The sequence below is a fragment of the Capra hircus genome, chromosome 13 (assembly GCF_001704415.2).
Source record: "Capra hircus breed San Clemente chromosome 13, ASM170441v1, whole genome shotgun sequence".
In the NCBI taxonomy this organism is placed as follows: domain Eukaryota; kingdom Metazoa; phylum Chordata; class Mammalia; order Artiodactyla; family Bovidae; genus Capra; species Capra hircus.
In genome coordinates, this window is record NC_030820.1 from 73,142,816 (window position 1) to 73,169,341 (window position 26,526).

The 26,526-nt window shown below is 51.9% G+C and overlaps 1 protein-coding gene across 1 annotated transcript; it reads right to left on the reverse strand.

Moving 5' to 3' along the window:
- SDC4 (syndecan 4) lies at window positions 2,811–24,276 on the reverse strand. Its single transcript, XM_018057920.1, has 5 exons — window positions 24,164–24,276; window positions 11,371–11,509; window positions 10,198–10,244; window positions 8,781–8,973; window positions 2,811–4,821 (listed from the first exon to the last, which is right to left on the reverse strand). The coding sequence occupies exons 1-5, from the start codon at window positions 24,230–24,232 to the stop codon at window positions 4,670–4,672; spliced, it is 600 nt and encodes a 199-aa protein (XP_017913409.1). The 5' UTR covers window positions 24,233–24,276; the 3' UTR covers window positions 2,811–4,669.

A 26,526-nucleotide genomic window follows, 5' to 3' on the forward strand; every position in this document is an offset into this window, starting at 1 on the left:
AGGTAAATTAACCTCTGTGGAGGTGACCAGCAGTGGGACTGTAAGAACCAGCCTTTAAGATGGTGTCTGAGTAGTCTTGCCTCCTAGTATGCCTACCCTCCTGCAGTCCCCTCTTGCAGCGAATAGGGCTGACTCTTGTGACCAATGAGATTTAGTAGAAACGACAGTGAGCTTCCACCTGGCTCTCTTAGATGACTCTCTGGGAAAAGCCACCTGCTCTGACCTGGGGATGCTCAAATCAGCCCTCTGGGGGTCATCATGGCAAGGGACTCTTATCAACAGCCAATACCAACTTGCCCGACAAGCGCATGAACCATCTTGGAAATGGATTCTCCAGCCCAGTCAAGCTTTCAGAAGACCGCTGCTCTGGCCAACGATTTGACTACAATCCCATGAGACCCCAGAGCCACCTAGCTCACTCCTGATCCACGGGAACTATTTTTGTTGTTTACTCACTCAGTTGTGTCCAACTCTTTGTGACCCCGTGGACTGTAGCCTGCCAGGCTCCTCTGTCCATGGGATTTTTCAGGCAAGCATACTGGAGTGGGCTTCCATTTCCTTCTCCAAGGGCTCTTTCCCACCCGGTGATGGGGTCCACATCTCCTACACCAGCAGGCGGATTCTTTAGCCCTGAGCCACCAGGGAAGCCCAATGTGGGAACTTCGTGAGATCTTTATGTTGCCATAAACTCCTAAGTTTGGGGTAATTTAACACAGCGATAAAAGATACAGGGTCTCTGGAACCCACACCTAACCCAAAAGAAGTGCCCGTGATGAGAATACAGTGCCGCTTATGGAGCGCTTCCTAGGGACCAGGTTCTGACTTACCATCCCGGAGGATGCTGGAGACCAAGGCAATGGCTGCTGCTGCTGCTAAGTGGCTTCAGTCTTGTCAGACTCTGTGCAACCCCACAGACAGCAGCCCACCAGGCTCCCCTGTCCCTGGGATTCTCCAGGCAAGAACACTGGAGTGGGTTGTCATTTCCATCTCCAATGCATGAAAGTGAAAAGTGAAAGTGAAGTCGCTCAGTCGTGTTCGACTCCTAGCGACCCCATGGACTGCAGCCTACCAGCCTCCTCCATCCATGGGATTTTCCAGGCAAGAGTACTGGAGTGGGGTGCCATTGCCTTCTCCAAGGCAATGGCTAATGAAGCTGAAATCCAAATCCCGGGGTTCTGCCCCAATCTCACACCGTCCAGCCTAGTCCTGCCACACTCAACATGTTCCACATCTACTCTAGCTGATAGGGAAACCACCAGCCACACGTGGCTCTTGAGTACTTGAAATATGGCTGGTGCCACTGAGGAACTGAATTTTAATTAATTTTAACTTAAATAGTCACACGTGACAAATGACCACTGGATTGGATAACGCCGATAGAAGAGATTGGAGGGCCTTCTGCAAGATTCCAGTGGTTACGACTCTGAGCTTCCACTGCAGGAGGCGTGGATTTGATCCCTGGTCAGGGAAGGTCTGCATACCATGCAGTGCAGTCAAAAAACAAATAACAGATTCCAGTTGCAAGTGCAGAGACCCACTCAAGCTTCATGGGCCTCAGGAGGGTTCTGAAACCAGGCTCCTTACTTCAAAGGGAGTGCGGCCTGAAGGGGCTCTGGGTAGCATAAACTCTCAGATGGGCAGTGATGAGAAACTCCAGATCTTGACTGCAAGGATTTAAATCCCGCCTCTACTGCTGGTAAGCTGTGTCTCTTTGGGCAAGTTTTTTAACTTCTTAGCTGCAGTTTCCCTATCTATAAGATGGGACTACTAATAGTATCTACTTTGTTGAATTATTGTGACGATTCAGCGGGTACAGCGGTAAAGGACAGAATGGGTTCCTGGCATGCATTTGTGATGTGAGGGTTAGCTTCTACTACCAATTCTTCTTTGCATCCTTTCCTCGACCCCAACGAACCACTGGGCCACGAAGCACCAAAGGAAGACCACCGAAGTTCAAGTATGACATGGACTTGGACTCGAAGTCCAAGTCCCGGCATGAAGGTTTAGCTCTGCACAGACAAGCAAAGTTCGGGCTGCTCTCTCGGTAAAAAGGATCTTACCCACCTCAGAAGGGGCTTCCCTGGTGACTCAGATGATAAAGACTCTGCCTGCAATGTGGGAGACCTGCGTTCAATCCCTGGGTTGGGAAGATCCCCTGGAGAAGGGGGTGGTAACCCACTCCAGTATTCTTGACTGGGATTCCATGGACAGAGGAGCCTGGCAGGCTACAGTCCATGGGGTTGAAAGAGTAGGACACAGCTTAGTGACTAACACTGTCACTTTCACCCACCTCAGAGGGTTGTTATGAGGATCAAAAGAGGTGTCAATGCTATCTGTCCAGAGACCACCAGCTATGATGCCCAGAGGCCAAGGAGGTGACATGAGTAAACCAGATGGACGGACTGGCAAAGCAGACAGCCCGCATCTAAGTGGGGACCTGCCCACATGCAACTCCCTATGGTTACCTGAGTTGCCAGTTCTTGATTTCTTCCCCCCTCCCCCAACAAGAAAAACAGGGAATCTGGATTTTTCCGTGAAACATCCTCACTTCCATAGTTGGCAAGGAATCCAAGGATTTCTGTGTTTGTTTTTTAAACACTGGGCCGTCTAAACAAATCTCCGAGGTAGGCAGGCCGTGGCCGCAGGCCACGGTGCGCACGTTCTGACTTCCTTCCCTCCTTTCCGGGCCCTTTCTTGGCTTCTTATATATCTCTGCCTTCCGGTGTCTGGCAGCAATTATCTCAGGATCCGCTGAGATCAAGGGAAAGGATGACGTCTGACGAGCTTTGAAATGATGAAGGGAGGCGATCTAGAAAGTACCAGGTTTTATTATCTTTTTATCAAAAAATCAGTAACAGACAACAATGTGAGGTGCTCACTCCCAACAAGGCCAGAGGAAAAGGGACATGGGGGGAGGAAGAGGACCCAGCCAGCTGGGACCCTGGGGTCACAGAAGGGGAGGGAAGCAAGGGTAAGTGCCCCTAGCCCCCCCCATGGGGTCAGGAGATGTGGTCTGGCCAGCCTGAGCCACTAGGCCTCTCCTCTCTGGATAGGATAAGCCCCAGAGCCAGGCCCTGATCAGCCCTCCCGGTCCCCCTTTGTCTAGAGGGACAAAGGTCATCCTAACCAGGCTGAGCCTGTGACTTATTAAACCAGTTTAGTTCTCGAGCTGTGCTGTCAACAGATGCCACTGGGCTCTACTTGTCTGTCTGGTACACCAGCCACCGGCCCCATGTGGCCACTGAGCACTTGAAATGTGGATTAGTATAATTGAAGAACGAACTTTAACTTCCTGTCATTTTAATTGATTTCAGTGTGGCTGGCACTTGCCATGTTGGATAGCACAGCTCTCCGATCTTCTCTTAAATTTGGAGATCACAAATGAAGGTACCCTAGCTGGGCTCAAAGCAAAAGCTAGAGAGAAGGTTTCCAGCCCAGTCAGGAGAAGGCACCAAGAAACAGGACCAGAAAAAGAGGCAAAAATCCACTCAGCCCCACAAACATTCACTCACTCGACCACCCAGCCAACTTCACATAGGAATATATCACACTATTTCCTGAAAAAATATATTTATCTATTTTTCTAGAACCAAGGAAGAATAATAATATATTACATAAAAGAGACACAAATATCCCACCATCCCCTACGTTATAGTTTGGGATCTGCTAAAAAAAAACCCTATATTTCAGCAAAAGCTTCTTAGAGGAAGCAGCTTCAGAAAGGGCCAAGGTCATGAGCAGGGAAGTAGGAAGAATAAAAAAAAACAAAAGCACGGGGGAAAAAAGAAAAAAAGGCAAAAGAGGGAAAGAAAGGCCCTGTCTGAAGCTATAAATAGTAGTAAAAAAATTAATAAAAATTATATCTCCAACTCTTCTCTCATTTTCGAGTAACAAAAACAAAAACACCATTAAATACAAACTTAGCAGGTACTGTGGAAAGGTGCAAGAGGGCAGAGAAAGCCTTGGTTTCTGTGTACTCTTGCCCACAGAGAGAGGCTCTGTACAAAGGAATGAACAATTAAAAAAAAAATACCCCACTAAAAATAGACTTAAGAATATTCTACAAGTCTGATTCAGGATGAACTTTCAGCTCCTCTCCCCAAATAAAAAAGGTTGACTTCCAAAAGTCACTTGGAAGAGCCTAGAATGGCCCAAGGTGTACCACAGACTCCCACAGTGTGGCTGCAGGTGCCTTTGATGGCCACATCTCAAGGTGCAGACAGATGGTTCTGGTTCCTTCTCCCAGCTCCTGGCCGAGGGGCCAGGCTGTGGAAGGCGGGCCAGGGGGAAGGCTGGCAGGTGGGCCGACCTCCAACAGGACTTGTACAATAGCTTAGAAAGACTCTGGATCAGACCTGTTCAGTACAGGCTCTAAGCTGGGCCTAGATTCTAAATGGGAAGATGAAGAAACAGATCCAACCTCAGACTTGCCTTGAGAAAGGCCAAGTTTAACCCCATTTATCTGCTGGGACAAGTGGAGGCCCAGAGAATCAAGAGGCAAGCAGGAACAGTAGAAGGTGATGTCTCTTCTGACACTGAAACTGTAATCGGAGCGGGAGATGCTGATAGATCAGGACTGGGGTGCCCTCCCCCTCCCCGAACAGCCACCCTTCAAAATCCTTCAGCGTCCCTTCCCCCTAAAGTCCAAGTAGGTGCTCCGGGGAAAGCTTCAGGCGTAGAACTCATTGGTGGGGGCTTTTTTGTAGATGGGTTTCTTGCCCAGGTCGTAGCTGCCCTCATCCTTCTTCTTCATGCGGTACACCAGCAGCAGCACGAGGAAGACGGCAAACAGGATGCCCACGACACCGCCCACGACCAGAGCTGGAGGGGAGAGAGGGGGCAGCGAGGTGAGGGCTGGCTGCCCGTCGGGACCTCAGGGCACACGGGCCGCTTCTGCTCGGTCAGTTCTCTGGCCCCCGGACACCCTCACCATCACCCCCAGGGGCATACTCTGCTGATGCCTTACTGAATTTGATTCTCACCACCTCATTCATGAGAAGGGAGTCACTGTAAAGCACTAAAAAACCACAGAACCAGAGTGACAAAGGCATCCTTCCAGCCCACATTGCTGGAGTCCAAAGCCAGGTTCTTTCCCAACACGAGGCCAATTCCCCAGCAACAGCTCAGCCCTGAGCCAGGAAGCAGAAAAATCGCAGGCTGTGGAAATCCCCCTTAGACCTACTTACCCCACAGTCCTTAGCACAGGGAGCTCTCTAGTTGACCTTGTGTGCACACATCCCTATGCAGACCCACACTTATACCGATCGGGTGTACATACCCTGTACACACGTGGGTATATGCTACTATACACAGTTACAACATGCGCGTGTGTCCACACTCCTATGTTATAAAGAATTACATATGTGGTTTGGGACTTTCTGGTGGTCCTATGGTTAAGACTCTGTGCCTCCAATGCAAGGCACACAGGTTTGATCCCTGGTCAGGGAACTAAGATCCCACATGCCACCTGGTGCGGCAAAAGAAAAAAAATTATATACGTGATTTATGTCCGCACATACGAAGCTCAGTGCTTAAGGCTTACATTCTATTTCTGTCTCTGCCACTTACTGGCAATGGGATCTAAATAATCAAGTTCCTTCATCTCTCTCATTGTAAAATGCAAACAATAGTACCTTTCTTATAGGTTTGTCCCTAGGTTGAAATAAATCAATCCCCTTAAGAGAGCTCAGAATAATGCATAGCATATACTCAATATTCATTAATTGTGACTTTTTGTGGTTTGTATCTGTGTCCCTGCCACCCTGAATTATTCTGGCACAACAGTGGGTGCTTAATAAATGACTCCATTTGGCTCAGAGAGGGGCACGGGCCAAAAGCAGACATGGGTTTCTCACATTGGGTCAATGTATGTTCTCTGTATGACCCCAGGCAGCCTGGAAGGCTCACTCCTGTTTGTTGCGGGGGCAGGGATGTCTCCTAGAATCCTTCCTGTGACAGATTGAGTCCCCTAATTCGGTCTTAGCCTAAGAAGATTAATTTTTCGCCCCTGCACACACTCCAAATCTACGCACAGAACTGGGACGGAGTGGCAGGGGAGCCAAGGAAGGTTCTCTCTCTTGGCTAAAACGACGAAAAAGCAGCAACACAGTGCCCCCAGGAAAAACCAGAGAAAAGACACGGACCATCAGGTATCAACCCCCTTCCCCTTTCTACCGCCTCTCCCTCTGATGTCTGTTCCTTTAGACCCTTGGTCCATGCTGGGAGGTCCCCAGGAGCTCAAGGCCCAAGGACGGTCTCAGAAGCGACTGTGGTCCCGGGTTTCAATGCCAGGTTCACCACTTGTCTGGTCTCGTGCCTTTGGATAAGAGATAAGGCTTCTTGGAGCCTCATTTTCCTTATTTGTGAGAGTATAGATAACCACACGTGTCGGATTGGGGTGTTGTGGAGACTCAATGAGGGGGCGTGTGAATCATATGGCACATGGCAAGCCCTTGATAAACTCCCAGGTTCCAGGGTGATTTTTTATTTTTTTGGCTGCACTGTGCAGCTTATAGGATCTTAGATCTCCCACCAAGGATAGCACTCATGTCCCCTACAGGGGAAGTGCTGAGTCTTAACCACTGGACCACCAGGGAATTCCCCCTGTCCCTCCAGGTACTGTTTAAAAGCTACTGGAATGGAGACTCTCACCCCAGCTATCTCAACAATGTAACTTTTCACATGAAGATCTTGCCCGTGTGTCATTCTCCATTGGAAGTATTAAGAGATGACTGGTTCTCACTTTTTATGTGACCTAAAGCAAGTGGCTTGCTTTCTCTGGGCCTGAGTCTCCCATGTTATAAGCAACAGTTACTTGGACTACATCTGTGGCTTTTACATTTTTCTTTAAAAGCAGTAGAACCATTGTTTGGTGAAAACAAAACCTTATGCTAATCCCACATCAACCAACTAGAAGTGAAACTCTGTGGGTGAAGAAACATGGGCCAGGTTTTACCTCGAAAAGATCTCCACCAAATAGTTTGAAACTTACAAGACTAAAAGGTCTCCAAGAGCCCTCTAGTTTCCCCACCCCACCCACATCACACAGAAAGTTAAAAGAACACTGACTCAGCGACCTGGAAGCCAGAGTCAGGGCTGAGCTGGGCCTACCGGGCGTTATACCCTGCAAGATGCAGGCAAGATCCTTTATCTGTCCCAGAGGGAGGCAGGACCCAGGGCTCTTTCCTTGCACTTCCAGCCTCCTCAGAGCTGCTGTCCCAGCTGGTTGCCAGGAGACAGGAGTAAGCCAGCCTGGGCCCATGGTGCCCTCCTCACTAGGCTGGTTCATCCAGACTGGCCCTTGGCCTGTAAAAACCTGGCTAGAGAGGGAGTCCCCTCTGAGAAAGTCCCCAACCCAGTTTTGGAGACCCCCCAAGCTGCCAGGGAAGAAGAGAAAGAGCCAGTTACCACCCCAGCCGAAGGCCCCATAGTCAGGCTAGACAGAGCCATCCCTGAAGTCTCATCCTGGGACACATTTTTCTCCACATAGCACATTAGTCAGGAAGCCTGTGGCTCCCACTTGAGGCCAAACGTGCTCTAAGTGTTAGTTTCTTAATCTGGCACAGGAAGTTTCCTGCGGGCCACCTACTACTTGCTATGCTATGCCATGCCATATACTATACTACACTATATTATACTATATACTATGGGGCTTCCCTGATAGCTCAGTTGTTAAAGAATCCGCCTGCAATTCAGGAGACCTCAGTTTGATTCCTGGGTTGGGCAGATCCGCTAGAGAAGGGATAGGCTACCCACTCCAGTATTCCTGGGCTTCCTTTGTGGCTCAACTCGTAAAGAATCTGCTTCCAATGCAGAAGACCAGGATTCGGTCCGTGGGTGAGGAAGATCCCCTGGAGAAACAAATGACTACCCACTCCAGTATTCTGGCCTGAGAAATCCCATGAACAGAGGAGACTGGCTGGTTACGGTCCACGGGGTTGCAAAGGGTGGGACATGACTGAAGGACTAACACACACACCATCTACCACTGGGAACCGTGCAAACAAACATTTTACAGTCCGCCAAGTTATTTTAGATTCTATTTTTCACGAAGTTATTACACCAACCCAAGGAAGTAGCACGATGGCCGTTTGCTAACATGAAAACTGAGGCTGGAAAGGGTTCTCAGCCAAGGTCACCAGGCTGCCAGGTGACAGCAGGGGGAGGGGAAGCCAGTCCAACTCAAAGGAGCCTCTGGGCTTAAAGGGGAAGTTTTCACGGGAAGTTTAACTTTTAATAATTAACATCCCAGGTGCCAAATCCAGGCTGGGAAAGTGCTTTGTAAATAGAAAAGGATTTACAGCAAGTGAAAGACTCAACATCTATTATTTTTTTAGCCTCTGATATGCAATTCTTGCTCTCGGTCCACCAAGCTGCACACATAGTCAGAGACACCTCTAAGGGGAAGGGTCATCCTTCAAGGCCCCAGGACAGCCAGTGGCTGCACGAAGGGGTATCAAATCACCTAACGGGCTAGAGCAGGGGTTCCCAACCCCCGCGCTGGTACTGGTCAGTGGCCTACTAGGAACCCAGCTGCACAGCAGGAGGCGAGCAGCAGGTAAGCAAGCCAAGTTTCATCTGCCCCTGTCACTTGCATTAGCATCTGAACCATCGTCACCCCTACCCCATCCCGACGGTGGAGAAACCGTCTTCCATGAAACTGGTGCCTGGTGCCAAAAAGGTCGGGGACCACTGAACCAGAGGCATCCTTGCCTGCAGCACTATCCCTGCCCAAGCCCTCTCCCCTTTTGAGGTAACTTGCGGGAAGCCCAGGACCTTACCTGCCAGCACCTCTGTCCTCTCAAAGATGTTGCCGCCCTGGGCTGTGCTAGACATAGACACCTTGTTGGACACATCCTCGTCCCCATCAAAAGGGGACGACCTCTTGGGGATAACTTCATTCTCCTCCAGTTCCTTGGGTTCGGTGGGAACTCCGCTCCCTGTCTTCTCAGGAATGTGGTTATCTATAGGGACCTGGATGGTGGAAAGGAGAAGAGACCAACACTCAGTGCGGTTTGTAGGGAGGGGGATCCAAGGCATGGGGTAGGGACATTCAGCTGGGTGGGGAATGGTTCTGCCTCTTGCCGGCCAAACCACGTGGTCCCAGAGCAGACGTCAGCAACCACCCCTCAACAATCACGCTGTCAAATCCTTACCCTCAACTTTTCTTATGTGTGTTAGTTGCTCAGTTCTGTCTGACTGTTTGCGACTTCATGGACTGCAGCCCACCAGGCTCTTCTGTCCATGGGATTTTCCAGGCAAGAATACTGGAGTGGGTTGCCATTCCCTTTTCCAGGGGATCTCCCCGACCCAGGGATTGAACCTGGGTCTCCTGCACTGCAGGCAGGTGCTTTACAATCTGAATCACCAGGGAAGCCCAACTTTTCCAGTAAATCTATCCCCAGTGGGGAATGAATAATGTGACCAAGGGCACAGGGAAGCAGGTGTTCTAGAGTAATATCCCGGAGGGTGGTTTGGCAAAACTGTAGGAACAGTTTGCCCTTTAGCGCAGCAGTTTGCCTCTGGGACTCTGTCCTAAGGAGCTAATTAGAGATTTTCGTAAAAGATGCTTATTATACTGTTGTTGTAGGATGTCAAAAAAAATCATAAACCACTTTTCCATAGCTAAGGGCAACTGGGTGAACTGATTATGAAGGTTATAAAAATGAATAGGAAAAACAGTGAGTTACGTGGGGAAATATTCACGATCACTCTAAGCAAAAAATGCAGTGCATAGAACGGTATGTGTAACTTGATATTCATGTTGGGAAATACCTAGAAATGCACACAAAAATGAGGCTGGAAGGACTTCCTTGGTGGTCCAGTGGTTATGATTCTGCGCTCCCAAGGCAGGTGGCCCCAAGTGTGATCCCTGGTCAGGGAGCTGGATCCCACCTACTGCAACTAAAGATCCTGCATGAATGATCCCAAGTGCCACAACCGGGATCCAGCGCAGTCAAATAAATGAAATAAAAATTAAAAAAGCGAAAGAGGCTGGAAACACAGGCAAGTGTTTATCACTTAGTGATTATCCCTACAGAGGGGAAGGTCTACCCGTGACCCTTAGCTGTGCCTGTCCCAAGAGTTCAGGGCCACAGACAAAAAAGCCTTCTTGCAGAATGAGGTCAGACTCGAACTTATTCTGCTTCTCTCAACAGGGGCTGAGAAAAGGAGAGGTCAAAGTGCGGAGCTACTTACCAAGGGGTGCATCACTTCTGGGAAGATCTGGATGCCCTCTGAGTCATCTGTAATGTCAGAAAGGCCGTGTGAATGTGAAGTCGGTCACCCCCAGGCCGATGACCCCTACAGCCATGGCTGGTGTGAGTTCTAATTCACAATTGGCCCCCAAATGCTCAATAGGTGATAAGCGTTATGTCCAGCAGGTGATCATTCCCACCCCAGCCTCAGTCATCTCCACTGTAAAATGGAGCTCCTGAGACCTGCCTCCCTGGTTCTTTCGTGTGAATGTTGAGCCGGTCACTGGGCAGGCGCTCTGTCACCTCTAAACCCTTGCTCCATATAGATCCCAGGACCAAGAACATCACCCAGGAGGGGTAGGAAATGCAGAATTTCAGGGGCCACTAAATCAAAATCTGGATTTTAACAAGATTCCCAGGGGATTCATTTGAGAAGACTCTAGATTGCAACAGTAAATATCAGAAATTCCAATATGAATGTATTTACTCAGAACGTGGTAAGTGCCCAGGGCTTTTAACTCAGTCTAATCTCCTCAACATATACAGTAGTTTCTATTCCCTTGTTACAGATTAGGACACCAAGGCTCAGAGGTCACAGAGCGGCAGTTTGAACTCAGGATTATGTGACTCCAGAACTCAAACTTCAAATTGTTATACCACCCCACACAGAGGAGGGAGGCTTTTCAGTAGCTCTGTCTGGCCTGGCAGCCAGGGCCAGGAAATGACCAAGAAAGACGGGGACCCTGGCCCTGCCCCAGGAGGCCCCTTCACAGATTCCCAATCCCATCCTTGCAGAAGCAGGGGTTGGTTCTCGGTTCCCACCCACAGCTCTCCTCACCCTGCCCCCAGGCTCCTGAGCGCTCTCTTTGCTTTTCAAAGGAAGGAAAACAGGCCACAGTTCAGTTCTCCTCCCAACGCCCACTCCCACCCAATCCCGTCCAAAGGCGGACAGGTTCGGACTGGTTTTCTACTACAAATGGACTCGGAGCAAGAAACCATTCGCCTGGAAAGGGTCTCAGGGATGGGTTGATCCGGTTACTTTTGTTCACCCCATCTTTTTTTTAACGGGGAGGGGTACAATAGGAAAATTCAAGCCCCAAAGTGGGGTCAACCTTGTAAAAGACAAGTTCTCTGCAGCCTTGAGCCCCAGGCCGGCCCCCTACTCCCTCGGTACCTAGATCTCCAGAGCCAGACAGCTCAAAGTCATCGGATTCCTGCCCGGGCCCCCCGATGTCCTCGTCATCAGGTAAGTCTCCGGAAAAGTATCGGCCTTCCAGGAGGTCTTGAGGGTCGATGACCTCAGTTTCTCGGATCTAGGGTGAGAACAGGAGACACGTTAACCAGCAGCTCCCCCTGCCAATGCTCTTTAGCAGCCCCCGAGCCCCGCAAGGCAGTGAAGCGAGTGCTCAGGAACGGGAGCTGGGGTGCTGGAAGGGCATCAGGCTAGAGCCTACCTTGCTGTGTGACCTTAGACAAAACCCTTTCCCATTCTGGGCTAATTAAAATAATGAAGGTGGCATCATCAGAATATAAATATGCTAGGTACCCTATACTGAGCACTTGCTATATAGGCCAGGACCTGCTCTTAATAACTCTAAAGACCAGTCTTCATCTGTTTTACAACCGAGGAAACTGGGCCCTGAAGACATTAAGTCATTTTCTTTGGGTGACTCGTGGGAGCAGACGGAGTGAAGACTGACTTCAGAGCCAGCGTTCCCAGTCCACGCTCCCGGGTGCTCTGATGCTGTCACTGCTGATTCACCCATGGCAGGGAGAGGGCTGCTGGCTCTGGTTTTGCCCTGACCCGGACATCTTTCCCAGCTGAGTCAGACCAGGCTGGGACAGGCAGGGCTGGCTCACTCACGTCCCAGGACAGCCTCGGGTCAGGGCGCTGCCCGGAACCTGGTGAGTCAAGTGTACGTGAGCACACTCGTGTCTTCAGCCTTCCAAACATCTCCCACGGGGCCATTCTGCAGCCATGCAGTGTGGAGCCCCATCCCTGCTCTCACGGACTGTCCACTCCAGCTCCCCTAAGTACCCCTCCGCTGCCACGAATGGGGGCCCCAGCCGACCCCAGCTAGAATCTCAGGTCCACCGCCACTGAGAAGCTTTCACAAGGAAAGCATGAAAGATCCAGGAAGGCAGAGAGCTGCCCCAGGACCTCCAGAACATCAGCCACCCTGCTCCCAAACCTGCAAATTCAACCGGGGAAAACAAAGCTCCTTCTAGAGTCAGAATTACTTGGGATTCACACCACCCTCTCAGCTAGCTTCTGGGCTGAGGCTTTGTCTGCCCACAAGAACAGCAGCCCCAGGGCAAAGTTCATTCTTTCACTAATGAACTCAAATATTCTAGTGCCTACCATTTCCCAGAAGACTCAGGGTGGCGAATACAAACCCCTTGCCCCAAACATTCTTCTCCCTCCTCAACCCCCTAACTACAGGAGGTGTGGAGAGGGGCGGGGTCTGCTCAGAACCGAGGAACACCAGCTGGAGGCCAGGGAGGTCCTGCCCTCCCATTTCACAGAAAGGGAAAGAATCTAAGCCCTCCTACAGTGACTTGCCTAAGGTCACACGGTGAGTCAGCTACACACTCAGAAAAGAAGCCAGGCTCTGTTTCTGACTGCCCCACGCTGTCCTCCACCCAGCAGAGACCTGCCAGGGACACAGAGTGGGCCTGGAAAGGCACATCCGTCCCTAAGACAAGGTTACCCTCTGTGGGAGAGGCCCAGGCTTCCGGGGAGAAGTGGGTGGAAGCAGACTTTTGGGTCTCCTTCCACCCTGTCTGTCTGTCTGTGTGGGGCAGCTGGATTCCCGGGAGGGAGGTCAGGCTGGGAGCGAGATTTCTCCCCTCCCACCACGGAAGGGAGAATCTCCGCTGATCGCCTGGTACACATGGGGGTGGGGAGCGAGAAGGGGTTAAGCCCTGGTGAGGGATGACTTCATGACTCGGGAATCAGGAGCTGGGGAGCTGCTGGCGCTGGAATTCCAGCCCCCACACAGCCCCGTGCCTGTGGCTTTAGTTTGGCAGCTCCAGAAGATGGCTCCACTGTGGTTGCGCAAGCTGCCTGCACCTAGGGCGGGGTCCCTGTGCTCCCATCCGCATCTCCTGCTGCAAATTCCCCCGGGGGAGGTGGTAAGGGTGGGGGGCAGAATCGGAAACATCAGGATCTAGGCAGCTTACCAAACTAAGCACTTAGCTTGAAGTAGGTCCTCCTCATAGCTCTTATTTGCTGAAACACTGGGGAGGGAGGGGGTTGGGGGGATGCTCAGAAAATTGAAGTAACTCGCTCAAGATCACCCAGGCAGAAAGTGGCCACTCTGGACCGGAACCCAGGCATAGGTCACCCGAGCCTTTAGCCACATACAGATCAACACACCCATAAACACATGGGCACACAGAGTGTCCGCCTACCTCGGCCAGGATGGAGCCTTGTCAAATGGCGGTCAAACTCAGCCCAGGAAGTAAAGAAGGCAGTTTGGCCACTTGCATATGGAGCCTGGAGACCAGTCAGAGCTCCAAGTACTCAAGACAGGGGCTGGAGTTTCGACACTGGGCTGTTTCAGGCTGGGCCCTTCCCCTACCTCCCCATCCCCAAGAGCCATGGCTGTTTATTTATGGATCCTGCCTTTCTCTTAGTGGGTGAAAGTACTGAGGAGTGTTTCAAAACCACCCCTGGGATTAGCACGTTGATTCGCTGTGATTGGTAGTGGCTCTCTCTGTTTTACATCAGGAAGTGAAGACCAAGTCAGAACAAAACTCGGACTGAAACCTAGATGGATTCCCAGTTCAGCCACCTTGGGGGTCACCGGGTCATCCCTAACTCTTCATTATTTTAAATCTATTCTTTAATTGTGGGAAAATTGCTTCACAATGTTGTGCTGGTTTCTGCCATCCAACAATGCGAATCAGCCATAATACATATATCTTCTCCCTCTGAGTCTCCCTACTCTCCCCAATTACAACCCTTCATTTTTATACCAGGTTCCTGGAGAGCATAAATGACTTGAATTAAGGTCACACCAAGAATGGTTCAGATCCTGTCAGATCTAGTCACACAAGGATTAGATCCCATTGGGTACCCATCCTGGCTCTAGAAGCACAGGGCTTGGGACCTCCCTGGTGGTCCAATGCTTCCACTGCAGGGGGCACCGGTTTGATCCTTGGTCAGGAAGAAAGATCCTGCATGCCTCATGGCTCGCTAATAAATAAAATGAATCCTTCTCCAACTCCAGAAGTGGTCCTGCTCTGCCCAAGACCCCTGACAAGAGAGAAATGCCCAAGAGCGCAGGAGCCCTAAGACTACACCAGCAAGGTGAAACCATGCTCCCTGGGATTGTGAGCAAGCATCCCTTTACGTGTGTGTGTGTGTGTGTGTGTGTGTGTGTGTGTGTGTGTGTGTGTGTGTGTGTGTGTGTGTGTGTGTGTGTGTAGGCTATGTGCCAACAGCCCTCCCTTCCTCCACCCTCTTTTCAGACTAGGCCCATTCAGTCTGGGGTGACTTTGAACAACCAGGCCACCCAGCCAACAGGCCCCACCCTGACCAGAAAGGGACCCCACCCTGCTTTTGGCTCACCCCATCGTTACCTGGGGAGCGGGTGTCCACACGTGTGTGCACGCACAGGCACCCTCTCTGGGCCCTCAGGGCTCTGTATCTTTGTCTTACTTGTGCACACACAACAGCAATTAAGAACTGAATAAGCAGACCCTGGTGGGCACCTGGATGCTTCTGTAGACCCTCCATAGAAAAGAAGAAGGGTAGGGATTTCCCCGGTGGTCCAGTGGCTAAGACTCCGCGCTCCCAATGCAGGAGGTTCAGGTTCAACCCCTGGTCAGGGAACCTTATGTCACAACTCAGAGTTGGCATGCCACAACTAAAGATCCTGCAGGACACAGCAAAGATTGAAGATCCCACATGCCACAACTAAGAGCAGATGCAGCCAAATAAACAATCAAAAAAAGGGTAGGTGTATTTTGTGCTATTGAGACTAACGCCTACCAACAGAAGGTAGCTGAGGCCCTAGCCCAACCATCTCATTTTATTACCCAGCAAACAGATGAAAAGATAAGCACCCTTGCCAAGGTCACAGAAGCAGAACTGGACTTAGAACCTGGGTCTCTTAAAAAAACAACATTAGAAGAACCTAGGTCTCTGGGCTCCCAGGCTAGACTTGTCTTCCTTTCCCACTTCTAGGTCTTCTCTAGAAGTCCTATTCATAGACACACAACAAAAATCAACATCTGAACAAGCAGGCCCCGGTGGGCACCTGGGGTTGGGGCTGGATGCTTTCCGGTAGAGGTTTCAGGGCATGGCAAACCACTCCAGTATTCTTGCCTGTAGAATCCCACGGACAGAAGAGCCTGGTGGGCTATAGTCCATGGGGTCGCAGAGTCCGACACAACTGAAGTGAGTGATCATGCACGCAGAGGTCTCAACGAATCCATGGGCAGCTGCGGCCACTCCAGCTGTAACCCCCATCTAGTCCTGAGGTGATGGGCATGAAGCTAGGAAAGTCTCCAACCCTACTGCAAAGTCTTACAGCTTCAGTCCCCTGGGAGAAGCATGGGGGCTGGGGTCCTAACACGCTGGGCACCACGCTGGGTTTCCTTCATCCGAGCTCATGTGACTGGCACAACAGCCTGGTGAGGTGCTCTACCCATGTGGCCAGAAAGTGACTTTCCCTTGAGTCACTTGTGTGAAGTCACTCAGCTAGGAAGCAACAGACCTGTGATTCAAACAGATCTTTCTCGAGACTGAGTCTTCGCCAGAGCCAGACTTCTCACTGCACCCACGCTACCCCCTCTCCACCCCATCGCCACCATCCACAGCACCAGCTGCCAGGCCAGGGCTCCAGGGCACCCCTTCCCTTGGCCAGGGAATCAACAGAGGTAAAAGTGATATTGCTCAAACAAAAGCAGAGAAACTTTGGCTGGGGCACTGGGGAGAAGTTCAGGGTCAGAGCTTGCTTAACTGTGAACTGGTGGGAGACAAAGAGAGGGGAGTCTCCCCCTGCCTGTCTCTTCCCCGGGGGAGGAAGTGACCCCCAGGGGACAGGGACATGCTTCTTCTGGGGCAGGGGGTGAGATGAGAAGGACAACTGGGCAAGTTAAATTCTGGAAGAAGTAGGAATGCTGAGGACCCTGGGCATTAACTGCTGAACGCAGCAGAGGGGTCCTGGCAGGAGATCCCCAGAAGGGGTCACTGATAAGGCACGGCAGTCCTCCCCCACCCTCCTTCAGAACGGTTAGATGTCCCCCGGAATGAGCAAAACCTGGCTGCCTCAATTTGGACTCAGCATCCTGGCAGAAATGGGACGATCTAGCACCAAACTGGGGACCTGTAAAAGCATCTCCAACAGCAACCATAGCCTTGCTGCTCCCTCACGATATGAGCCTGGGCGTTTATTTCACATCATGAAGCCTCAGTTTCCTCTGTGTCACCAAGGTGTCACCAAGTAAGTACCACCTTGCGGGAGGATGAGATGAAGTGAAATGCATTAGGGGTATGCAAGGGACACAGCACATGGCCCGGTACACAGCAGGTGCTCAATGAGTAGCAGCTATTATTAACCCCCATCTGCCTTCCTTCCAGCTGAGGGGATTAGTGCTCAAAGGGTCAGAGACTTGAGAAAAGTAGTTGCATTGCTAGAAAGAGGGTGGTGGGTGGACGGGGAGGTGCTTTGCAAACTGTGAAGGGACATGCCCTATAAAACGTTATTTCTTGTGCTTCTGAGACCAGAGACTTATCAACAGCCAATCAGGCCCCTTGAGAATGTGGAAGAGAGAAAGGTCCAGAGATGAGCAGAGATCTGCGCAAGCTCCCACAGCTTAGAGCACCTGTTCTAAGCAGAGAGAGGAAGAGGAGAAACCACTGTACTTTTCCAAAAGAGAAAATGGCAGTGACATAGAGACACTTGAAACTCAGCTGAGCCCCCGAGTCCCCAGAGTATTTCCCGACCTGCCTAAGTATCTAGGAGACCAGAAGATCACCACCCACCACCAATACAGGATCTGGTGTGATAGTCCAGGAAGGGTTAAGCCAGGTCTGGTGATAGGAGTGGGGGTGGGGCGGGGTTCGAATGTCCGCCCTGCCCACTCCAAGGTCAGGTTACTCCAAACACAATCACTCAGGAGAGAAGCCAGGCCTGGCACTGCCAGTGGCTTTTTCACCAATCCCCCCTCCCCCACCCAGGGCAGCCCATTCCCAGAGCCAGGGCTCCAGGACGGAGGGACGCCAGCTGCTGGTGGGAAGGGTAAGGGTCAGGGAAGCTTCTAGAGCCTCTGGATATCTCCCTGCTAGAGGCTGATGCCGTGGCATCTTTGTCACTAACAGCCTGATGGTCGGGAGATTCCTTCTCGGGGCCTCGGTTTCCCCGCCTATACAAGACGGTTCTCAAACAGACAAGCTTTCCTCTGTCTGCAGGCCTGGTAACCAAGCTGGGCACTGTTCCGATTACCGATGGAGACAGCCGGGGAGGGGGCTGGCTCCCTCAGGGGCCGAAGAGACAGAGGTGCATTGAGGCCGGGCTTGTAATCTAGCAGCGGATCCCAGGTCCCCGCTGGATCTGAGGGCGGCCCCGTAAACAAGCCTCCCGTGTTCTCTAGAGCCAAGCTGATATCTCCTATCTCGGCCAATTAGGTCCGCCCTGGGTGCTGGCTTCCTGCCCCTTCCCAGCCTCCCCACCGCCTCTCAGGGAAGCCACTGCTCCTGATCGGGGGTCAGCCTGTCCCACAGACATCTCCTGGCCAGGCTTCCCCAGGGCCAGGAGTGTCCCAGCCGTTGGTCACCCCTGCCCCCACGCCCCGAGGTGGAGTAGTACAGCCAGTCCCCACAGGCCGGGCCCCACCGAGTCACTCTTTCCACACATACCAGCCGGTCCCTGCCTCCCCTTTCCATTACCCCAGGTGTCACCTGACTAGCAGCCCCTGCCACTGTGCCAGACAAAACTGGGGCAGCCTAGCTCGGGGCCCAAAGGAGGGGGAAGGGAGGTGCAAAGTAAGGCAGCGGGGAGGGGGCGCTGACTCCCAGGGCCTGACCCGGGGCGGGCCCACAGAAGGCTGAAGCTCCAAAGAGCTGATCAGATCGCAGAGTGATCTCCTGGGGATGCCTGGAGCCCTAGGAGAGGGAGGAAAAGTTCTGAACCCTAAGAACCACAACCACTGGTTCTTATTTTTCAACCTGCACCCAGACACCACCTCCCCAAGCTACCCAGGTTAAGAACCCTTGTCTAGCTGCTATTAATAAACTAAACTTAAGCCAGACCTTTACACAGAAGGTTGCCAAATGCCAGTGATGGCCCGGGAGTGACACACGTGTTTTCTAGAGGACGCTGGGGCTCACAGTGGCCCAGTGACTTATTAACTAACTTGTGTGTCCCGGGCTGAGCCGCAGAGCTGGGTTTCTCTGTGAAACGTACCCATTTTCCAGTCATCTTGCCTCCCGGGGACAGGGCCTGGAGGGGATGCGCCCAAAGGTCACCCATGAGTTAATAACAAACCTGCCCAAGAAGTCAGGCTTATTGAACTCAGGGTTAAATTAGGCTCCAACTGTTGACACATGCCCTCCCAAGCTCCCTAGGCAGCAGGAGGTGAAAACATCTGAAAACTGGCTTCCCAGAACACTCTATCTTTTCTATCCACCATCACACCCCCTCCCCCGCCAAACACTAGGGGGTTTTTTTGCAATTCCCTTGGCCTCCGGACTGGAAACAACTCCGGCCCTCCTCTTACAGGACAAGGCTCCGCCAGGACTGAGCACGTCCCAAGAGGTTCCCAGCCCCCTGTCCCTTCTCCCTCCTGGCTGAAAATTGCTCAACAGGGGGGTTCCCAGTGATCCCTGCAAGAGGGGTGGGGCAGTCAGGAACTGGTTCTTGTTTAAATATCAACCCATCCAGTAATTAGCACACGGCCCACTTCTAAGACAAACAAATAGATTTGGGCTCCATCAGCCAGCCCCACCCTAGACTCCTCCCCACCCACCTTGCAGCTGTTGGGGGGAGGGGAGAGAGCTTTCCAAGGGGCCTCTGGGGGTCGGATCTTCAAAAGCAAAGGACCATCTGGTATCAAGGTGGCCTGGGCAAAGCTGGGAACCGTCGCTAAGAACGCCTCCCGTTTACCAGGCCAGATTCTAAGAGCTTCAGTTGCAGCCGTGTTATCTCCAATAAGGCTCTCTACAATCCCATTCTTACAGACCAGATAGCTGAGGTCCCAAGCTATGGAGCTAGTAAGAGGGGGCCTTCACAGCTCTGGAGTCAGGTCTACTTAACTCCAAATTAAGTGTTCCAAAGCCCTCGGGCCAACAGCCAATCCCAAGAAGAGGGCATCAGAGAATCCTGGGGTCAAGTCTGGACTATACTTTGCTCCATAAACTCAGACCAATGGCAACCTCAGTTTTGCTTTAAGGCTGGGGGGCAGAGCACTACACTCTCTGCAGAGGTCTATACTCTCTGCAGAGGTCTCTCTATATATATATATTAAGTAATTTAAAAAAATTTGACATATAGTTGACTTACAATGTATTAATTTCTTCTGTACAGAAAACTGATTCAGTTAAACATATATATACAATATTTTTAATATTCTCTTCCATTATGATTTATCACTGGATGTTGAACCTAGTTCCCTGTGCTATGCAGGAGGCTCTTATCGGTCATCCATTCTACGTGTGATAGTTTGCACCTGCTAACCCCAAATCCCCAATCCATCCCTTCCCCCTCCCTCTTCCCACCTTGGCAACCACAAGTCTTGCACAGGACAATTTGGAGAACTGGCTAAACTCTACCCTGTCAAAGTCCACAGCTGGGCAAGGCCCTGTGAGGGTCTGCGGCCTAGAGCCTGTATTTTCTGTATGTCTCTTCAAGGCCCTGGACACTGGCTTGACTATTCTTAACAGCCCCTAAAGTGGGTGCCAATTCCAACATCCCCAGGAGGCTGAAAGGAAATGGGGGTGACTCAGGCAGGCCAGCTACGGCTCTCCTCCAGTGACTCACAGAGCCCTCTCCAGCCCCTTCCCCCAATTTTAAGTAGTCACTTGAAAATCACACCCACCAGTCTGGGAGGCCTAGGAGAGCTAGGAGCCAACTCCTCCCTAGAAGGAACTGGGGCGCGAAGCCCAGCCTGGCTCCCCCAGTCCCTCATTCAGGCCGGCTCAGCACTCCAAGTCCTTGGAAAAGCCTTCTGTTTCCAGGAGCTGGCGATGGCAGGAGCTGAATGTCTCCACCACCCACCTCCCCAACGTTGCTTCTCCCGTAGGCTGAGAAAGCGTTCCCTGTTCCCCACCAGAAAGAACCTACAAAAGGGTTTTGGTCCAACCTCCTCCTTCCAGAGTTGGAGACACTGAGACCCAGAGGGCATGGGTGCTCAAGGTCAACTAGTGATTCAGAAGGAGGGACCCAAGGCATCTGCCTTCAAAGCCAGCCAACTTCCTCCTGTGTAATGTTCTCTGAGGACCTGCAAATCAGACAGCCTGTGTGACCTGTCAGACCTGGTTCAGACCTTGGCAGGCCCCTCCATTCCTCTAAGCATCACTTTCCTGTAAAAGTGAAGCTAATGATACCTACCTCATAGTATCACGGGGAGGCATCCATATCAGTAATAAATAACCTCAGTGCGCCTTTTAGCGTGAAGTTACAAGAACACATTAATTTGTTCATTCATACAGACATTTCTGGGCCAGGTATTTCACTGAAAATCCACAGAGAAGAGTTCCTGTGTGCGTGGGTGGAAGCAGGGTAGGGGATGAGGGCTCAGAATTTGATGGAAGATATTAATGCTCCTTGTGAACCATAAGCTTCTTCAAGGGAGTGAATGCCTTAGATGTCTTTATGGTTCCCACTGCCCTTTGAAAGAATAGGTACTTAATTATTCATAGACTATCCAAGCTGGAAAGGGCTGTCTATTCAGTTCAAATTCCATTTTACAGATGGGGGATGTCAACCCAGAGAGAGATAGACCCAATCTCACACCCTCCAAGGTAAGGCTCAAATATTTTCCTATCATAGCTCTCTGAGCTTCTAAGGATCCCAAAAGGCTCTCTCTGGCCACTTAAGGGTCCTAGACACCCCTGGGCTTCCGTTCCTACCCCCACTTCTGTGCAATCAAGGAGAAACCTCTCAAGAAGACCAGAAAGGTCTCTTAGCTGAAGTACAAAGGGTAGGTGGGGGGCACTTCCAGAACTGACTGGGCCAGGTGCCATGTCTATGCCCCTGGGCAGCAACACTGCTGGAGGGGGCGGGTGGTGGGGGTCGCGTGGCGGCTCCCAAAACAAGGCTGTCTTTAATTGGCCAAGGAGGGAGTGGTAGGAAGGTAGATCAGGGGAATGCTTCCAGCTGGACAGGAAGAACTGGTTTAGGCCCGCAAGCCCCGCCAAACACAGAAGAGGCCGTGGCTCGGGCTGGGTTCCCTTCCCAAAACCTGTGGCACCAAGGGGGACATGGTGGGTGGCAGGGAGCAGACCCCAAATTTGCAAAGTGGTCCCAACGGCACTATTGGAGGGGGACGACAGGACAGAGATTCTGATGGCCTGGGAGCTCTCTGCTACCCCAAAGATGGTACCACTTTACCACTTGTAAAGTGGGCATAATATAATCCCCACATGCTAGGCCTTTTATGAGACTAAAACGCACCAGGACTTGGTCTATGGGCAGCACTCCATAAATGACCACTGTTATCAGCCCCACCCTTCTCCCTGGGCCTCAGTTTTCTCTGCAAAAGGAAAGGGCTGACCACCAGATCATCTCTGTGGTCTAATCCAACCGTGACTAGGTCTGATTTTTCCATCTACAGCCCTGGGAGGAAAGGGACTGAGAGGGGAGATAAAAGGGGAAGCCCTGTGACCCAGTTTGAGGTGGAAGACCTTGTAACATTAGCCAGGAGGGGAGTGCTGAGGTCAGGGTGGGAGAGACGGACGCCTCCCTCAGGAAGCAGCTGCCCAGGGCTCACTTCTCCTGCAGCTCAGGGGTCACCACCTGCCCTCCCCCAAACCACATCCTTCTGACTGCCCCCAGGGCACAGCTGCCTGCCTCTCTCGCCATGCCCCCCCAACCCCACCGCCTGCAGGCTTGGCAACCCCTGAGCCAAGACTGACATGTGACTGCCCATGCAGTGACCTTTCAACCTCCAGGGTCTTTTCCCTTTTCCCCAGTCCGCCCAGGCTGGTGGGACGCACCACGCCGTTCCTTCAGAAACCTCCACCACTGTGACACCAACACATCCTTCAGGGCCTAGTTTTAGAGCGCTGCATGGGGGAGCAGCAGGCTTGGGTTCGAGTCCTGACTCAGCCACTCATCTTTTGACAAGCTTGCCCCTCTTAGTTTGGGGAGGTCATCACCTTACTTGGGGCCTCGGTTTCTCTCTTCCTCTGAATTCTCGGTGACTGGCCAGCCCCAAATCTTTATCTACTCTTTATCTATTCTAAACTAGTTTTCAGGATGGCACACAACTGCAGCCACTGAGAGTAGCATCAGGCTACGCATCAAGATAGGAGCAAAAGATTAAAAAAGGGACGTGGAGGCCTGGCCGCCTAATTTGCATCTGACTCAGCCCCTTATCAGCTGTGTGACCTTGGGCAGGTTGATTAACCTCTCTAGCCTCAGGACCAGTTTAAAACAGTAAACACAAGGGCTGAGCTAAACTAGTTGATAGAGCCATTACAACAGCTATCAGAAAGCTATTAGAACAGTTCCATAAGCACTGAGTCTTGCTGTCATCACTCAGGGCTGCAACTGTTATCTGGGGGGTGGCGAGGAAGGGGGTCCTGGGCTGCAACTGTTATCTGGGGGGTGGCGAGGAAGGGGGTCCTGGGGAGGGGAGGTGGGGTATAGCTCAGGGTCTCAAATGAAGCCTGCCAGGCAGAAAGGACTTATTCTAAGTCATCCCAGAGACATGGGAGCCCCACTGAGAGCTGATATTAAGATTAAATGCCACTTGCTCTTCCCAAAACGGAGGTTTAAGGGTATCAAAGAGGCCAGGCTTGCTGGGGGGCAGGGTCAGAGAGCCTCTCAGAAATTTCTGTGGCCCAGTTTCCCAGAGGAGATGGTCTCCCTCCTTCCGAACTGACTGCTGGGATGAATGGAGCTTCTGGTGGGCCCAGGGCTTTGGACACTATGACAGGGACCTCTAAGTGGGGAGACCAGTAAAGGACCAGTAAGGAGGTTATTCAGGGCTCACAGAGACCTTCTCTTCCCCCAGTGCCCCTTCACCCCACCCGAAGGTGAGTGCTTTGGGTTTCCCCAGCGGTCAGATCGGTGGAAATAAACGCTCTTCTGGCAGAAAGCAGAGGCTCGACTCCTGGCGCAGTTCTCAGCCTACACAGCCCCTCCGGTCTGCCCCGGAAAGATCAGAGTTCCAACTTTGTCCTGACCCTACAGAAGCACTGCTCACCTCCCATCCCAGCCCCCCAGACGCTTTGGGACTCAGAAGAGGGCAGGGCCTTGCCCAAAGTCAGGCCAGTGGCAGGGCTGCGGCCAAATCTGACGTTAGGGCTCAGTCGTCTACGCCGGTGCGTGAAACAAGGCCCCTCAGAACCCTGCCCCCCTCCCCCTTCCGAGTACACGCAGCCCCCCTTCATGTCGAGGCCATCTCGGATTCTGGAGGGCGCGGAGGGGGGTCGGGGCGCGAGCCTGCCCTGGGATCACCGGGGAAGGGGCGAGAGGGTGAGGGGAGGCGAGGTGACACCAGCTTAGTCACGTCCGAGCCTGGAGCCCGCGCCGGGGCTGAGGCCAAGGGGAGGCGAGAAGTGCAACAGGCTGGGGGCGCACCGTGCGCGGAGGGGTCACCCCGCCCCCCCGCCCCGGAGCCTCCCTGGGATCCTAGGGCAAAGTTTCCAACAAAGTTTCTCTGGTCTAGCTGGGGACGGCACACTCCCCCGATTGCCCACCCCTGGACCCCACCGTAGGATCCCAGAACAAAGACGATACCCGTCGGCCCCCCCGCCCCCCGGCCCCCCTCGGGGATCTCCCAGCACCTACCGACTCGGCGGCGGCGGCGGGGACGCCCACGAGGAGCAGCAGCAGCGCGAGCAGGCGGGCGGGGGCCATCGTACCACGGTCCGCAGAGGGCGCGCAGGCGAGTGGCCAGGGCTGGCCCGCGTCCCTTCTTATAGGCGGAGATAGGCCCCGCCCCCGGCCCCGCCCCGGCCCGCCCCCGCTGCCCGCACCCCGCCCGGAATTCCCCCGCGAAAGCTGAGCCTCCGGGGTGCTGCTCCTACCCGCCCCGTTGGAAACCCGAGGGACCGGCCCCGTGGGCGCGGGCCTCTCAGTCCATCCAGTCTCTGGCCTCCAGCAGCCCCGATCCCTGATCCCCTGCTAGGCAGGTGACCCGAGAGTGCTGTGCATAAACCCATTTTACAGTTATGGAAACTGAGGCCCATAGACCGGAAGGACTTGCCCAGGGCCGTGAATTTAGATCAGCGCCCTTCCAGATGGGTACATTCCCCTGCGAGAATGGGCAACAATCGCCGGCTGTTTTCAGACTGGAGTCAGCAGGCACTTTTCTGTAAAAAGCTAAATGTTTTAGGCCCGGATGGTCTCTGTCACAATTACTCAAAACTCTAGCTTTGCAGCACAAAGGCAACCTTAAAGGAAAGAGAGTGGCTGTGTCCTGATTAAACTGGACTCTGAAATTTGAATTTCATATAATTTTCAGGTGTCCTGAGATAGGATTCTTTTGATTTTTTTCTTTCCCAACCATTTAAATATGTAAAAGCATTCTTAAAAAAAAAATAAAAGGTTCATTTTTTTTTATTTATTTGCACACAATGGGTCTTGGTTGCAGCTCACAGGATCTTCAGCTGTGGCAAGCAAACTCTTGCCTGCACCATGTGAGATCTAGTTCTCTGACCAGGGATGGAACCCAGGCCCCCTGCATTGGGGGTTCAGAGTCTTAGCGGCTGGACCACCAGGCAGGTCGGTGTAAAAGCATTCTTAGTGGGCTGAGCATAAACAAGCTAGGGGTGGGCTTGTTGGTCTTAGGGTGGCTGACCTCTGTTTTAAGGAATTTGTTTTCTTGATATTGAACTTCCTAAACAGTTTGATCTCTTTGAGAGCTGTTCGGCAAGTTAATTTTTTTAAAAAAATATTTATTCGCTTGGCTGTGCAAGGTCTTAGTTGTGGCATGCAAAATCTTTAGTTGTGGCATGTGAGCTCTTTTGTGTTACCTGCTCAGTTGTGTCCGACTCTGGGACGCTGTGGACTTCATTGAGGCATATGGAATCTAGTTCCTGACCAGGGATCAAATCCAGCATCCTTGCATTGGAAGCTAGGAGTCTTAGCCACTGGACCACCAGGAAAGTCTCTGGCAAGTTTATCGTAATTCTCAGATCCCACCTTTTGTATAAGACAGTTTCATGTTCACATTACCCTCTGCATATCCTCCTTACTTTCTGTGTATGTGTGTGTGTGTGTGTGTATGTGTGTGTGAGGAAGGGTTTGGTAAAATCCTCTGAGGTCCCAAGTACAAGTACTGTTGGAATTATTAGGGGGAAGTACTATATGACAATCAAAGTGCCAAGGGTGATGTATACATACATACATATTTGTATACATATATACACATATATTGGAGAAGGCAATAGCACCCCCCTCCAGTACTCTTGCCTGGAAAATCCCATGGACGGAGGAGTCTGGTAGGCTGCAGTCCATGGGGTCGCTGAGAGTTAGACATGACTGAGCGACTTCACTTTCACTTTTCACTTTCATGCATTAGAGAAGGAAATGGCAACCCACTCCAGTGTTCTTACCTGGAGAATCCCAGGGATGAGGGAGCCTGGTGGGCTGCCGTCTATGGGGTCGCACAGAGTCGGACACGACTGAAGAGACTTAGCAGCAGCATACACATATATATGGCATATGGGACTTCCCAGGTGGCGCTAGTGGTAAAGAACCTGCCTGCCAATGTAGAGACATAAGAGACATGGGTTGGATCCCTGGGTGGGGAAGATCCCCTGGAGGAGGGCATGGCTACCCATTCCATTATTCTTGCCCGGAGAATCTCGCAGGGTCACAAAGAGTAGGACACGACCAAAGCAACTTGGCATGCACACCTATGGCATGTATTTATATCTTTATGGCATATATATGTATATCTCCCATAAAGATATACGTACATATAATACAGATGTATCTTTCTTTCCAAGACTGAAGCATGGCTTCAGAAGCAGAGTATTTGGCCCCTGTTGGCATATAATGGACTTCCCTGGTGGCTCAGGCAGTAAAGCGTCTGCCTACAATGCAGGAGACCCGGGTTGGATCCCTGGGTGGGGAAGATCCCCTGGAGAAGGAAATGGCAACCCATTCCAGTATTCTTGCCTGGAAAATCCCATGGATGGAGGAGC

What these genes read in the sequence shown, in the direction of transcription:
- SDC4 (XM_018057920.1), bottom strand. Translation starts at nt 24,232, where the DNA reads ATGGCCCCCGCCCGCCTGCTCGCGCTGCTGCTGCTCCTCGTGGGCGTC. An exon ending in GTCTGGCTCTGGAGATCTAG is followed by an intron (nt 10,245 to 11,370) that starts GTACCGAGGGAG and finishes CTGACATTACAG; the next exon opens with ATGACTCAGAGGGCATCCAG. An exon ending in CAGAAGTGATGCACCCCTTG is followed by an intron (nt 8,974 to 10,197) that starts GTAAGTAGCTCC and finishes TCCACCATCCAG; the next exon opens with GTCCCTATAGATAACCACAT.